The sequence below is a fragment of the Bubalus bubalis genome, chromosome 21, assembly GCF_019923935.1.
Source record: "Bubalus bubalis isolate 160015118507 breed Murrah chromosome 21, NDDB_SH_1, whole genome shotgun sequence".
In the NCBI taxonomy this organism is placed as follows: Eukaryota; Metazoa; Chordata; class Mammalia; order Artiodactyla; family Bovidae; genus Bubalus; species Bubalus bubalis.
Window position 1 is genome coordinate 21468839 of NC_059177.1, and position 15326 is coordinate 21484164.

The following is a 15326-nucleotide window of genomic DNA, read 5'->3' on the forward strand; positions in this document are numbered from 1 at the left end:
CTGTCACTTAATGAACCTTAGTTCATACGTAATCATAGTTTGTTCAAGCCAACATTCTGGCTTCATAGAAACAATCCTGATGCCAAGTCTCTGTGATCAGTTATGTAACATGGCAATGAATGTATACTTCGTAATGTTTAAATATTGATATATGATATGACTTCTGAAACTCTTAACTTTTAAAAAAATGAGTAAGAATTGAAACAGTCAACCATGAAAGGCAAACAGGGTACAATGAGGAAACAAGACAAGGGAAAGTCAAGCTTCGCCTGTAAGACCAGGAGCTCCTGCCTGCTGTTTTCAGATCAAGTTGGGTAAATTTCCCAACAGCCTGCTGTGTATCTTAGTATCCTCAACAAAAAAAAGGATGGAATTGGGTCCGATGCCCTCCAGGGTCTTGGATACCTCATACACCTATGATTCTGGGTGAATTCCTCAGCTCCACTCACTCCTTAGGCCAAGTTCACTGCTTTGCAAAGTGTCCATCACTGAAGCAGCTTCAGAACCACCCTCAGGGAGCAATTCAACACCCCGGATTCTTACTGTTGGGAGGACAGGCCAGGCCTACTTGCCTGGCATTTACTACCACAGACTACCCAATAATAGCTTCAGAGGTGTTTAGGTCTGTATTAGATCAATTTCTCTTACGATTTTTTGGCATCTAATTTAAAGTACCTGATTTAATGGCGATCCTTACAGCCACAGCTCTAAGGGAGAGGAAGGGAGCTCAAGCATCGCTCCGTGCGTTAAAGAGCTCGCCTCACTCGGGGTAGGGGGAGGGGATGGGTAACACAAGCAGCCGTATCAGACAGACTCGTGCATCAGTGTAGTTCTGGGGACCATTTGTCAAGTGTTTCACAGCAGGGTTAAAGACGCAATAAAACAATTACCAAAGGAAACTAGTTATATCTCTATAAGTTTTACTTATGCAGGTTATTACTCTAAATGAGCACCAGAGATAGCCTTCATAAATATGGCTTTCTCCTCTCATTAGTCTTTTTATTTGCACCTTAATACAACGAATTTGAGGCCAGATTGGATCTTGGGGCTCAGTTTGCAATAATTTGGCAAAGAAACATAATGCAAAGTAGGACTGCTTAAAGTGCCATGGAAACCACCTCCAAGAAGAGTTTACTCTAGGCGGAGCTTCACTAGTTATTACGTTCCCCAGGGTCATCAAGCAGCTGTGGGTCTAAACCATTGACCACCCGGCCAGCCTGGCCTGGTAACTACTGCTGTGTAAAATGTATAATCTCGTGTATGAAACTGATTAAAAAGCTTTCAGCACGGTGTGCAGGGTGATCCCAATCAATGCGGCTGAGCACAGGTTCTCCCAGCACAGAGGGCATCACCTGGTGACTGTGAGTGCTTGTTTTAAGGGGGCCAGGAGAGGGCACAAAGAATGCCCCCTTCCCCCAGCTTAGTTACAGGGGCAAGGCGTTTATCTTAGGGACAGGGGGCAGGACGCAGCAGCACGTGTGTGGACGGCTAACCTCGGTGAGGGCAGGGGTGCGTTCGGAGTGCTCCCTGTCCCACCCCAGCACCTGCCTCACTGCCTGGACGATGGCAGCCAGTCAGTGAGGTTGGGGCTCTTCCTGGACTGGGGTTTATCCCCTGGATGCTGAATGGAAGTACCTGGGGAGAAGAGCTGATAGTCTGAGGGCTGAAAAGAAAAGCCAGCAACAGCCTGTCATCTTCTGTCAGTGAAGAAGACAGGACAGTTTTACACAGTGTGTTTTTCTGGACAGTGCTTCACTGAAGTAGTTTGCATTTTCTCATTTTCTGGTTTTGTTTTTCACATTAAAACCTCGTCCTGAGCAGCACTGAAAGTAGTGTCATAGGCTTATCCTGTCAAAGGGGCAGTGAGGGGGGAACAGAGGGGAAACTGATGGGCTGAATGGGCTTAACACCCATTTCCTTTTTTTGTCCAGATGATAAACTTCAGCATTGTAACCTAAGCACTACTGTTGTTTCTTCCCCTCACCAAATCTGGTGTGTATCATAGTGGTGTGTGTCTCTGTGTAGGCAGGTAGGGTTCTTTTCTTTACCTGATCCTTTAATTCTGACAGCTGTCCAGAGAGATTGGTGACAAGCTTCATGGTGGACTCCAGCTTCTCCTGCAGGTTCCTCAGCTCATTCTGCTCTCCTTCTGAATCGCTGCTGACCAGGGACATGGCTCTCATCCTCGGGAACCAGTCTAGGTTTCTTTCCTAGAACCCAGGTGGAAAAGAGAGGGCGTCACTTCTACCAGAAGAGACCACAGAGGCACTCTTACTATGCCATCCTGTCTTGGCAGCATCGTTCATCAGGCTGTCTCTGCCTGCTACAGAACTAATGTACTGCACTGTGTATTAAAAAAAAAAAAAACAAAAAAACATTCAGTAAATGTCTTTGTAATTGAGTATAAGTAAACTCTCTTAATTCCTAGAAGACATCACTGTAAAATTACACATGGGTCAAAGTGGGTTTCCAAAGTTCCTCAACTCCAAATACTAACACTGTCGTTCCACCTGTGAGCTCTGCAAATTCCAGAGCCAGTGAGATCTGAGTCTTAAAACTGTAGTCCCGTATACACAATACAACTTGCCATTTTAATCACTTTGGGGGGTACAGTTCAGTGGCATTAAGAGCATTCACTCTGCTATGCGACACCACCATCCATCCTCAGGGATTCTGCACATCTTCCCTAACTTAAACTCGAAAATCATTTGCAAACAAACACTCTAGAAGTAAGTGGATTTTAAGATCCCGAGTGTTGTGGGATTTACCAGCTACATGTATGGGTGTGTTCTTCGTAGGCAACTGTCAAGAGGCTGCAAACGGAGAGTGGGTTCAGTTGCCCTCTTTGTGAACTACGGACACCACCCCTCACCTCTTGCCTCCTGCTCCTCCACGCCTGAGATGGCTGGCCTGTGCTGGCGGTTGGTGTAAGAAAGACCCGTTCAGTCTCCTCCCCTCATCATCGCCACCCTTTTTTTTTTTTTTTTTCATTTCCCACATTTTATTTCTATCCATGCTCTTGAGGTTATTCACCTCTATCATGTCTGTATGATGGAAACACTGTAATAGGGTCCTACTGCATAACTCTTTACAACTCTGCTTTCAGTAACATCACACTTGTCACTTGAAACGGCCATGGTGTTAGTATTCAAAGTGGCAAACACAACAAATCAGTTCCCCCTCTTTTCCCAAACATTTACCAGCACAAAATTGGTCCCTTAATCTAAGTGATATTTTGGTCCCTTCATCAATATTACCTGAAGGTAGGCCAGGTAGATTCAATGCTTGGTGACTGCAATCAAATTGCAAACTTGAAAGAGAAACAGATGTCCCCTTTAATGCTCCTGTATCTGAAGAGAACTGGACTTTTAGGACTAAAACACATATGTACTCTGAAGAGAGCAAAAGGATACTCTTAGGGGTTACATGAAATTTGTGATGATGAACATGTGTTCAACTCAACTATATAGAGCAGCTTAGAATTCATAATAAATACTTCAAGAATATTGGTTCTGAGCTTCCTTGGTGCTGTCTGTCTACAATGTGGGAGACCCAGGTTCGATCCCTGGGTTGGGAAGATCTCCTGGAGAAGGAAATGGCAATCCACTCCAGGATTACTGCCTGGAAAATCCCATGGACAGAGGAGCCTGGTAGGCTACAGTCTACGGGGTCTCAAAGAGTTGGACACGACTGAGCGACTTCACTCACTTTATACATTAAGGAAAAGATTTATATTTGTTATTTTAATGTGACAAAGACATTATTGCAAGTAAGTCAGAGGTCCACCCTTTTAATACCTATTGCTCATACCTGTAAACACCATTTCTCACTGCTGGTTAACAGAATGGACAAGACTCTTCCTCCCACCTCACTTCTTTCTGCTCACATCTGCTTTTCTCCCACTTCTCCTAAAAAGCACACTTTATAGACGAGTGCTGTACAGAAAGGTAGGAATGAACCACAGAGAAGCTTCCTTAGCCGGAGGCAAGGGGAGGAAAACCTACTCCTTCGACATCCATGTGCTATCACGTTTCATCTGGGCCATTCCGATCTCATCAGGATAAATTCTAATAAACATTCTAACACAAATCATGACCACCCCACTCCCCCCAACACACACATGCAGAATTTGCTATTGGTGCTTTGTGTACACCAGAGGTCAGCAGAATTTTTCCAGGTAGTAGTTTCTGATAGGATCTTTGGCTTTCTGGACCATATGGACTCTGTCACAATGAATCTACCATGTAGCCCCCCAACAGCCATAGACAGTACACAAGTGAATGGGGTAGCTGTTTCCCAAGAAAACTTCACAAATGCTGGCAGAGGGCCCACTTGGACTTACAGGCTGGAGTTTGCCAACCTGTCATACACAATACAAGGCATCAACATACTGAAAATCAAGAACAAAATCCCACAAGACATGTCTAAATAGTAAAAAGCAAGACAACTGTGTCTTGACCTAATGAGATTGAGCAATATAGAAGCCAAGCAAGAACCAGTTGATAGTTTCACAAAGAAGGCACCACACTGGCACAGGTGTCCCATCTCCTTTAAAGCATCTGCTTAAGACATGGGGGGAGTCTCTAGCCTGCCTGCATCCTGAGACCAGGAACCACCTGAGCACAGAGACTAAAACACAGCAGACCCTTGATAAATACTTGTGGACGCAAGGAATGGTAAATCCACTGTTTCCTGGGCGGCCTAGTAACTAATGCTTACATGGTGAACCTCAATTGTTTAGCATGCCCGTGGGAGGATACGACACTGCCTCCCTGCCTATGCCACACGCCCTGATCAACACTCCTTTCACATGTGCCCTGACAGTAGCCTCCACCAGTTCTCGTCAGCTTCCCTCCACAGACGGAGAGGTAGGCAAAAGAACATTTGACAAATATATTCCATTTTGAGGATGACCAGCCTAGAACTCTGGACTGTTGCCATGGCTGCAATCGGTTCTCTGCTGTGTGTCTACAGCGAAGAGGAGGAGAGCAGACATCTGAAAATGTTTAAGCACAGTAGCGATGCTGAAGGGCATATGGTCAGCTGTCACTGATGACACTCACCACTCCGAGTCATCATCACATCTTCCCCCTCTGTCCCTCTCAGGGAGGAATGACCCGACTGATCAGGAGAGGGCACGTGGAGGGGACAGGTGTCTGGGCGTTTCTGATGCTCATAGGCAGCTCAAGCCCCCTGACAGGAGGAGAGATGGGTGGGCCAGGCTGGTGGACCATGAGCACAACTGCAGGGGACCAGCCAAGCACCCGAGGCTGGACTTCCACGGGGATGGCTACACATGTCTGCACACTGACTTCTGAGGAAGCAAGGTAAAGAGGAAAGACCCAAAGTCCCACTGAAACCATCAGACTCTGAAGAGCATATAGACACACCATCCATGGGGATACCACAGATATCCTATCGGGAGGGTGTTCCAAGATGGTAGTGCAGAACCAGCCCCAGAAGAGAGGGTGACTGGTAGAGGGTGGGGAAGAAGGAAATACCTGTATTTCACAGGAGACCCTGAGAATAACCTGGTGTTTACAAACTGTAAGCTGCTACTGCTGAGTATATTTGGAAGGAAATATCTGCTAGTTCTTTGGATCCAACTCGAAAGCATAAGCACTCTTGGAAGAAAACATTTTAAGACATACAACTGCTTCAGAAGTCTTGACGTACTTGGTGTTGGCGACCCAGCAGCGAGGACCCTGCACTTGGTCCCTGCCTCCTGGACCTTGTTAAGGTGGTCATGGCTTTGAAACCTAAGTATGAGCCAGGGTTCCACCCATCAGAGTGCTTGCAGTTTAGTTAAGGAAACTGGCTGTTTCTGTTAAAAAGCAGAACTGAAGAAAGCAGCTAGGCTGTGTCAAGGGAGCGAGAGGTCAACGTCGGATGTGACTGCGGGGGCTGTGAGTGGCTGGTGTCCTCTTCCTGGAAGGCCTGGGTCTTGGGGAAGGTTTGCACTCGGCCACACGAGGGGTCAGCGTGAGGGCTACTCAGCAGGCGGTTGCGCATAGCCCGGAAACCAGAGTGGCCCGAGCTGGGGAGGAGAGCAGACAGACTGTGGTGGGCCCGTGCGTGATGCTGGCTGGACAGCTGGACTGGTGAGGCAGGGAGGCAGCAGGGACAGGTGGTGAGGAAGGGCAGAAAGCGACCCGGAGCCCCCGCCTGGCAAGGCGCTGGGGTGAAGGTGAGCACAGTCACCAGCGCCTGACATACAGAGGAACTGCTGAAAATGGCCAGAGGATTCACCTCAGACCTGGCTCTCAGATCTTTCATATGTGCATTGGCTTAGCGAATCCTCCACAAAAATAGAAAACAGCTTTCCAAACAAAATCCACATTAAACAGGGCTTCAAAAGAATACAGAAAATCGATGCAAAGTCTGCATGTACCTTAAAGAACAGTTTCTTCTTATTCTAAAGAGCAAGTGATCAAATAACTATAGATGGAAAAGAGACTTTGTTCACAGTGGATTCCTACCTTCTTCCGTGGGGTGTGTGATGTGATCCCATGACTCCGAAGCAATGGCTTCAGAAAGGCCTCTGACAAATGCAAAATACACAGCCCCCATCCGACAACTGATTACTGAAAAGACCGTCGGTAATTTCTGTGCCTGGCACAGGGCTGAGTGCTGAGGGTCTAGAGACAGGATGGCAAGGTCCCTAAATCCCCAAGAGGCGGTAGTGCCAGGAATGTGGCTGCAGGGCATGGCTCTGCACGTCCATGGACCCACTGCAGTCTCAGCTCCAAGTGCTCGGTGCCCAGTGTCTGCTGGACCGGTGAACGGGCTCCGCTGGCCTGAAGGTGGCTGCTACTGGCATCTGTGCTCCTCCCCTCAAGGGTCAAGAGATGCACTCTGATGCTGTTTGCTTTTGCCTTCTCTGTGCTTCTGTACACCGGCTCCCTGTACTCCTGGGGATGAAGACCCTGTCTAAGGGCTACACAAAGCCATAGACAGAAATAACCCATCTCATTTGAATGTCCATCTTAGTCAACGGTTAACGATTGAAAATATATTAGCCTCAAAATATGCCCTGGAGCACAACATGAAATTGAATCAGATTTAAAGGTAAAACCCCATGATTTTATAGAAACGTCATCCTTTCTACAGGTCACTTTGGACCCTGTGCCTGGATCCTAGTGATAAGTCTTCATTCTCCATCTCATGCGAGTCTTCAGTGCAAACAGAGGAACAGGATTTCCTGGTCTAGATACTTCCCGGTGACCACCTTCAAGTTTCTCCCTTATAGCCCTCCTCTAACATTTACATCTAACAGTAAGAAGCAGAGTTGGGGGCCCCACTAAAACCCCAAACAAGGGAACCTGAGTGCTCTGGCCAGTAGGTGTCATTAGCTCTTCTGCCCTGACATGGGTATGTACCAAAAATTTGAGATCCTCGGTGTAGCCAATATTTTACTTAAATAATCACCCTGGCTGTTAAGTCAAATCTCAAATTACCAACGAGTTAAAATTAGCTACTCTGGCCAAACTGTGCCCTCCATTTCCACTGGGTTTTACATCCTGTGCGGTAGGGTAAATTCCAGTGCAGTGTGAAGGCTCCTCACACTGTGACCTGGCCACACAGAGATCCGAATCTCTACAGGAAAAATCCTAAGACTCTCCAGCCTTAGCAGAGGAGCAGAGAGAGAAGTGACTTTCAATCTAGCTCAGCCTTTCACACCAAATGCTGAGCTGGTTAGAGCACTCAGTGACTCCTGTGAAGTGCACACCCCTGCCTCTCCAGCCAGCCAGACTCTGAAGGTCTCTGAACGTTTGCAAAAATCCCACCTTCACGTCTATTCCAGGTCAAAAATATGTCTCAGTGGCCCAGCTTCTACTGAATTTTTGAGAAAGTAATCTCCAGCGAAGACATGTTGTTTATACATGAACTCATCTTGGCGGGTGTGTGTGTGGTCAGGAGGGTGGGGCTGGGCGAGGGCTGGTGGCTTCACCGCCTGTCTGTCGGCCACATCTGTCGCCCTGGGTCTGGGAGCCCTGCTGGGCTTCGCTTGCCCTCCTTGCTGCTGGCACCTCACATGCCAATGTCCTTAGGCACTGTCTGCCCCAGTCCTCCTACAATCCAGCCAGTGCGGTTCCCGTCACAGCAAGCACTTCCTCTGTCAGAGCAGACAAACCGACTCAAGCCACAGCCGGAAGCAGGCTGACCACAAGTGCTAAGGTTCTGGTTAGTTCTTTTCTAGGTAAAGTTGGAAAAGTCCCTGCAAAGCAAACACTGAAGTTTTAGACACGGGGGCGGCACTGACCTCTTGAAATGTTCTTGACTGGAAAGAGGGAGGGTGTGTGTGTGAGAGAGAGAGAGAGAAAGAGAGAGAAAGAGAGAGAGAGAGAGAGAGAGAGAGGAGGAGAGGAAGTTGGATTGTATGATGCAAATGCTAATCATTCTGAGAAGTGTGTTTTTTTTTTTTCTCCCTCTTCCCAGGTTCAACTGAAGAGGCAGTTCTAAGAAAGACAGCTGAGATCATCAGTTACCTCCTCAGAGAAAGTCCACTGATGGTAGAGTTTTGTTTACCATGTAAACAACGCAGCATTTATGGCTAAATCCGTTATTCTTTCACAGCCAGACTAGAGAACTGCGATTTTTTTCCCTCTGGTGGCGTCATGAGGATAAAAGACAGGGTCACTGGCCAGAAGACGGGTCCCAGGAAGATGGACCTGTAAGCCAGAGTCCCCTCCACCCTTCAGAATCCCCTTGGGGAAGATTCAGGAGAGCAGAGATGGTCCTTTCAAAGCAAAATGTCAAAGGCACTGCACCTTATCTTACCAAGCAAGATGACAGACTGGATTTCCCAGAGTGCCTGGGGATGGCTGGAGTGAACCAAAGCGGGGGAGGGGCAGCCTGGAAACAGACTCTTGGCTTCATGTATCCAAACTCCCAGAAAATGCCTGGAAGAGGGCGGAGGAGGAAGACTGAAGATAATCCTTAACTTTTCTACAGCAGGAATATATTACACTCAATAAACTTTAAACGTTTGCCTCTCTTGTGAGTGAAGGTGATTGTGTGTGTGTGCGCTCAGTTGTGTCCTGTTCTTTGCGACCCCCATGGACTGCAGCCCACAAAGCTCCTCTGTCCATGGGATTCCCCAGGCAAGAATACTAGACTGGGTTGCCATTCCCTTCTTCAGGGGATCTTCCTGACCAAGGGATAGAACCTGAGTCTCCTGCATTGGCAGGTGAATTCTTTACCACTGCACAACCTAGGTGGAGAAGGCAATGGCAACCCACTCCAGTACTCTTGCCTGGAGAATCCCATGGACGGAGGAGCCTGGTAGGCTCCAGTCCATGGGGTTACTAAGAGTTGGACACGACTGAGCGACTTCCCTCATTGGAGAAGGAAATGGCAACCCACTCCAGTATTCTTGCCTGGAGAATCCCAGGGATAGAGGAGCCTGTTGGGCTGCCGTCTATGGGGTCGCACAGAGTTGGACACGACTGACGCGACTTAGCAGCAGCACAACCTAGGAAGCCCAAGTTAAGGTGATTATTTGCATTAAAGAGGAAGAAAATAATCTTCAGAGCTCTCTTTCCTAAGATCAGAGAAAACAAACAAAACCCAGAATTTGTTACTTTGGGTGAAAAAAATGATAATGATCTCTATGCTTAATGACTCCAAAATTGCTATAGTATCTATGATACATTTAAAAAGACAAAAAAAAAACAAACTAAAACAATGAATCCCAAAGGTAAAAAAGAATCAGCGGTTGGGGGCGGTAGTGATGAACAGACAGAGCACAACACAAGCATGAACCCTGGTGTAAACCACCGTCTTTAGTTAATAATTACTGTATTATTAGTTTATCAATTGTAGTAACTACACCACAGTAAACAAAAGTTACTAAGAGAGGAACTGGCAGGCGAGGTAGGGAGAAGAGGGCACATGAGAACTCGGGACTTTTTGTTCAGCAGTTCTGTAAACCTAAAACTGCTGTAAAAAAGTAAAATCTCTTAAATTAAAAAAAAAAAAAGGATCCCACACCTGGAATTTGTTGGTGGTGGTTTAGTCGCTAAGTCATGTCCAACTGTTGGGACCCCATGGACTGTAGCCTGCCAGGCTCCTCTATCCTTGGGATTCTGTAGGCAAGAATACTGGAGTGGGTTGCTATTTCCTTCTCCAGGGGATCTTCCCAACCCAGGAATCGAACCCAGGTCTCCTCCACTGCAGGCAGGTTCTTTACCAACTGAGCTATGAGGGATGCCAGACCCTAATTCAAGGATCCAGGTCCCTGCATGTCAGAGGTCAGCTTCTGCAGCAGCCTCAGGCTGTCAGCGTGTCAATGGGAAGGAGCCGTGTCCTGGAGTCAGGACCTGAAGCCCAGATGCCCAGAGTGTTCACAGGGCAGCGAGCTGGGCGAGTCAGCCAACCAACCCGGGTCTCTGCTTCCCTTTTTTTGAAAGCTACTTCACAGGGTTAATGTAAGAATCAAACGGCTGTGAGAATGTGTCTGTCAACTGGAAAGTACGATGCAAAAGTACCATAGGTCAGTGTCAGCAGCCCAAGGTCACAGAGCTGGTCTGTCGTCTGAGATGCTGACTCCAGGGGTAGCGCTCGATCCCACGTGAGTGAGTTCTTCCTTTCCCAGATTTCAGACGCAGGGATTTCTCTCTTCCTGGTGGAGCCACGTGAAGAGTGCCCAGGCTGGCCCCGAGTACAGGCATGAGCCCGGTCTGCTCTCGTCTCAGCCGACATCACCCAGACGGGCCCTGTTATATAATCTTCAGCTGGGCTGGAATGACCACTCACCCTTCCCAGACTTGGTTAATAGTTGTTCTTGGATGATACAGTGTAACAGAGCCAGGCCCTCGCCAGAGCGAGGACCGCACCCATTTCTGATGAAATCCCTAGGCAAGGCCAGCTGCAGAGCCGCCGTTCCATGTCTCTGTGGACCCTCAGGTGAAGGGATGCTGGGCCTGCACTGGGGCCTCGAGATAGCAGCACCCATCAGTCAGAGAGGCACCGCTGGGCCCTGGGTACCCAGGCTGCAGGGTGGAGGAAGCCCAGGATTACAGAGGAGGGGAGAAAGGTCAGGGCGGGGGTGAGGGGTGGCGGCGCTGTGCCGAGCAGGGCCGGGCAGGCAGGCTGGAGATTCCTCAGGAAGAACCTCCAGGCGAGCCCGCCCTGCTCCCCAGCTGGCTCAGGACCTTCTGCTCAGGCAGCCTCCAGGGCACGTCCAGTTAGCTAAGCAATCCACCAGAAGGTTCCTTGCGGTCAACGCACAGGGTTTTGGCAATTTTTCTTGGTTTTTCTTCTATTCTCTTTTGGATTCCACGAGTTTAAACTTTGGTCTCTTAATACCTTTATACAATGACGGTTTTCTTTTGTTTGTTTTTGTTATTGTTGTTGGTTTGTTTTTAGCCTACTTAAGAGGCCTTCCAAAGTTCTTTGCTATTGTTTCAGGGCAAAATACTTGGTATTTGTCTTTGAACATATGCCCTGTGCATACCCGCGTGCCTCCCTGCTTCTCTGTTTCACCTGTAGCTGTGTCCCGGTCGGACACCATGTGCCCGGCGGCTCCTCTGGACCGAAGGCCAGCCTGGCCTAGAAGCCCTGAGGATCAGGTGATGGGAAGATGACCGTATGGCTTCAGGGAGAGCTCAGGGCGAGCTGCCAGTGTCACCCTGACCTGAGAGGGGTTTCCAAGGAAGGTGCCCACAGCCTGAACACTTCTGGGAGGGAGAGAGGATCTGCCAAGCGTAGATTCTCCAAATTCCTCACTCCTTTCCAGCTGCCCCATGTTACCAACCTGCTCCCCTTGCACTCTTACCCCAAAGCTCACTGCCGTGTCCATGTGGGTCTCCCGTCTCCCTCCTGACACAGACCCTCGGGAGTTGTTTGAGAGTGGAATTATTGAGCTAAAGATGGCCCAAGAGACCCTCTGATTCAGCCTCCTCATTTTCTAGGTGGTAACACTGGGGTCCTGCAGAAAAGCAGGTTTGTGAAAGGAGAAGCCAAGAGCTTGGTTCACGTGCATAATCTTTAACTATGAATGGCTGAACCTAATTGCTAGGATCTTTTCCTCATTCTCATAGGAGGAAAAGTCTAGTAGCTACTAGACTTTCTTCAGAAGAGATACATGTTAAAGAATCCTGAATACTTGTACGTGATAAAAATAAACTCAGAACATCTTCGTAAAGGCCAGGGGGTCACACGCCTCTTGGCTGTGTCCAGCTATGTCAGACACTGTCCGTGCTCAGAGCAGAGGAGAGATGAAAGAGTGAAGGCTGGGGAGTCACCGGGGTGGACACGGAGCCTGGGGCTGAGGGGTAAGCAGGGTGGCCCAGTGGGGGCTGCAGTGGGCAAAGGCACAGGTGAGTCCAAGGTATGGAAGGGAGAAAAATGCATTCTTGGAGTTTAAAACATCTGCTGAATTGGGGGAAATGAGGGTATAAACAAACACCTTATATACACATACAAACCCATACAAACAAGCAAATCCCCACACTGGCCCCTGAACTAATGAACCAAGGGGGAGACGCGATTATAGGTGCTGGACCCACCACACGCCAGGACCACCCTCAGGGGACCCGCCTTAGCAGGTGAGTTCCTTTGGAGCAGATAACAGCTTTGCTCCCCTAACGGTGACACAGTGCTGAGCACTCCTCGGTGGAGGTGAGAGCATGGAGAACTCCAAGCAGAGGGCTGGGAGGTCCCTGTAGACCCGTCTCCCAGAGCTCGCATGCCTCCAAAGAGAAGGAAGGTGTCTGTGCAGTGCGCTCAGGCGAGGGTGGCTTCATACCCTGCAGATCATCAGAGAGCAGGACGGAGGGCAGGACAGGGCGTGAGCACAGGTGTGGAAACTTAAGCTGAGCGACTGCTCTGTGCAGCTGCCCCGGACACCGGTGCTGAGGGTGGGGGTGCAAGCGCGCCTGGCCGGCTGGGAGGCGCATCCCCGACGCTGACTCGCTGTTTCCAGCCACCCCGAGGCAAGTGCCAAATCCCTGTGTGCTTCTCCCTCACTCCGACGTGCCTGAACTAGGCCGCGGTGTCAGCTAACTGCAGAAAGCTTTCTGAGTTGGATCAGAGGCCAGCACCGGCAGTATCCTCACCCACCCGCCGCCGAGGGCTTACGGAACCTGGGCAGCATCTTAACCAAGGCCGCGGCCTCCCAGAGTGAGAAGGAGATGGTGCGGCGCTCTGTTTCTCCTAAGAGGGCAGAGTGCATTCCCAGAAAATGCCCTGGGAAAGAAAAGCTTAGAGCTTGACTGACAGTGAAATATCTCCATCTCGGGCCTTATCACCCCACCCCCACACCCGCGCTTGCCCTTTCTCCCAGCATCCTCTCTGGAATTCTAGCTCAAAGTCCAAACCCATTGCTTCACATCTGCGTAGAAGCAGAGGGTTTCCACGCCACTTCTGCAGTAGCCACGGCCTGCCTGCCAGACCCATCTACATGACGCAGAGAGGGAGCAGAAGGGGAGGTCGGGGAGCATTATCAGGGAAACACCCTGTGAGGGACTTCCTCGAACTAAGACCCCTCGTGATGGCCATGGGAATTTCTATGTTCACTGCTCTGCTCATGGCGCCACTGTACCACCCTTTCCCTGTAGCTGCTTTTTGTTGTTGTTTAGTTGCTGTGTGTGTGTGCGCTCAGGTCGCTCAGTTGCATCTGACTCTTTGTGACCCCATGGACTATACCATGCCAGGCTCCTCTGTCCATGGAATTATCCAGGCAAGAACATTGGAGTGGGTTGCCATTCCCTTATCCAGCACATCTTCCTGATCCAGGGATTGAACCTGGGTGTCCTGCATTGCAGGCAGATTCTTTACCGACTGAGCCATCAGGAAAGTCCTACGTAGATGTGCAGGGCCTGACTTTGATCTGACTATGATCCACACGCAACTCTCAGCCTCTGCTTCCATCCTGAGTTACACCCACCCTCCCCCGCCTCCCCGATTCCCTGGACTACCTGGGGCAGGAAGCTGCAGTGCTTGTTTGGGGAGCGCCTATGGGGAGGTTGTATAGTACCAGGCTGTGTCTTGGGTCAGGAAAGGATCAAGACTCCAGTCGATGTCCCTTTTAAGCAGAAGGCAGTGACAGGTACTCAGTTCCCGTCTTGATCTTTGGCCCCTAACACACTGCTTTCTGTCTGCCCTTGCTTCCTGTCTTGTCTTATCAAATACAGATAAGCATGAATGCTAAAGCCAGACATCCTCCTGCGTGTGACTCTTCTTAGTGTGTTTCCTCATAGTAGATGTTTAGTGGTGCTTACTTTGCTAATAGAACTTATGTGCTTGGAAAGTTTACCCAGGAGCTTATTTTCAGGCAAAAAAAAAAAAGGCTTTCCCTTATGTGACTTTTTTTGCATGCAAATTTCTAAGGGCTTTCACCAGAGCATTTTCTGGGAATCCACTCACCCCTCCTATGCAAAACCACACACTGCCACCACGATACTACTTTTAACTTCGAAAATCGCTTGTTTTTATGTCCCTGTACTGTGAGTCTCCGAGGAGGTCAAGGGAACCTAATAAAAGATGGAACAAGCTGGAAAATGTCCAGTGGATTAGTGTGTGTGTTGGCGGGGATGAAGGGGGGTGGGTGGGCAGTGGGAGAAGGCTGTCTACTCTCGCTGTGAGAAAAAGTCAGCACCAGGCTTAAGGGATGATGGATCAGACGCTCCAGTGTTTAATTATCAGGGAGTTATAACCATTCGGATGAGTCACCTGGGTGTGGGAGCCCAAGTCTGACTGCGGCTCTGGTGAACCGGCCTTCCCCTTTAACTTACCACTCTCTCTCCCCAAATATGGTCACCAAAGGAAATTTCATCCCCCATTCCTAGCTGAGGGCAATGAAGTTTATCAGATTATCGCACATCTAAATCAACATCTACTTTGGATACTCCCTTTGTAAAAGCCGTTCTCTGCCTTTCCCTCCCCTGCGACTGGTGGATCCGGCAGCAGCTCAGGGAATTAACCCCACCGTCACTGGGACTGTTCTCTAGGGGATCGTCTTTCCTGCTCCTCCTCCTATTCCTTTCTCTGGGCTTTGCCTCCTCTGAAGGCAGTTAATTCAGCACCACTGAGGGGAGGAGGGAGATGAGCCAGTCCTCCTCAGGAAAACCCCCTGCAGCCAAGCCGGACCGCGGCTGGGCTCTCGACACAGGGACACCGAGGCGCGTGTGCAAGCACCGGAGGAGCCACTGCACATGTCAAGACACCTCCAGGGTGGCCGCTCGGCGGCGGACCTGGATGTGAACCCTGGCCTGGGCACTTCCCAGCCCTGTGACCCTGGAGAAGTGGCTCAGCCTTCCGGGGTTTTATTTAGGTTCCTGCCTGGGAGACGGTGACAGTGCCGCCCGCAAAGCGGCTACAGA

At 49.4% G+C, this 15326-nt stretch overlaps 1 protein-coding gene and 1 long non-coding RNA gene across 14 annotated transcripts in view; one reads left to right on the forward strand and one right to left on the reverse strand.

Annotated features, from left to right (window-relative positions):
* The window catches only part of LOC112581280, a 33035-nt gene extending 30830 nt beyond the window's left edge, over positions 1-2205 (forward strand). For all 4 annotated transcript variants that reach the window (XR_006547527.1, XR_006547528.1, XR_003105804.2 and 1 more), the window contains one exon: positions 2070-2205. This is a non-coding gene — a long non-coding RNA (uncharacterized LOC112581280). The remainder of the gene's footprint in view (positions 1-2069) is intronic.
* Positions 1-15326, reverse strand: part of ITPR1 (inositol 1,4,5-trisphosphate receptor type 1) — a 354027-nt gene that overhangs the window by 8330 nt on the left and 330371 nt on the right. For all 10 annotated transcript variants that reach the window (XM_044934302.1, XM_044934310.1, XM_044934306.1 and 7 more), the window contains one exon: positions 2049-2210. In XM_044934302.1, the coding sequence (XP_044790237.1) occupies positions 2049-2210 (162 nt within the window). The remainder of the gene's footprint in view (positions 1-2048; positions 2211-15326) is intronic.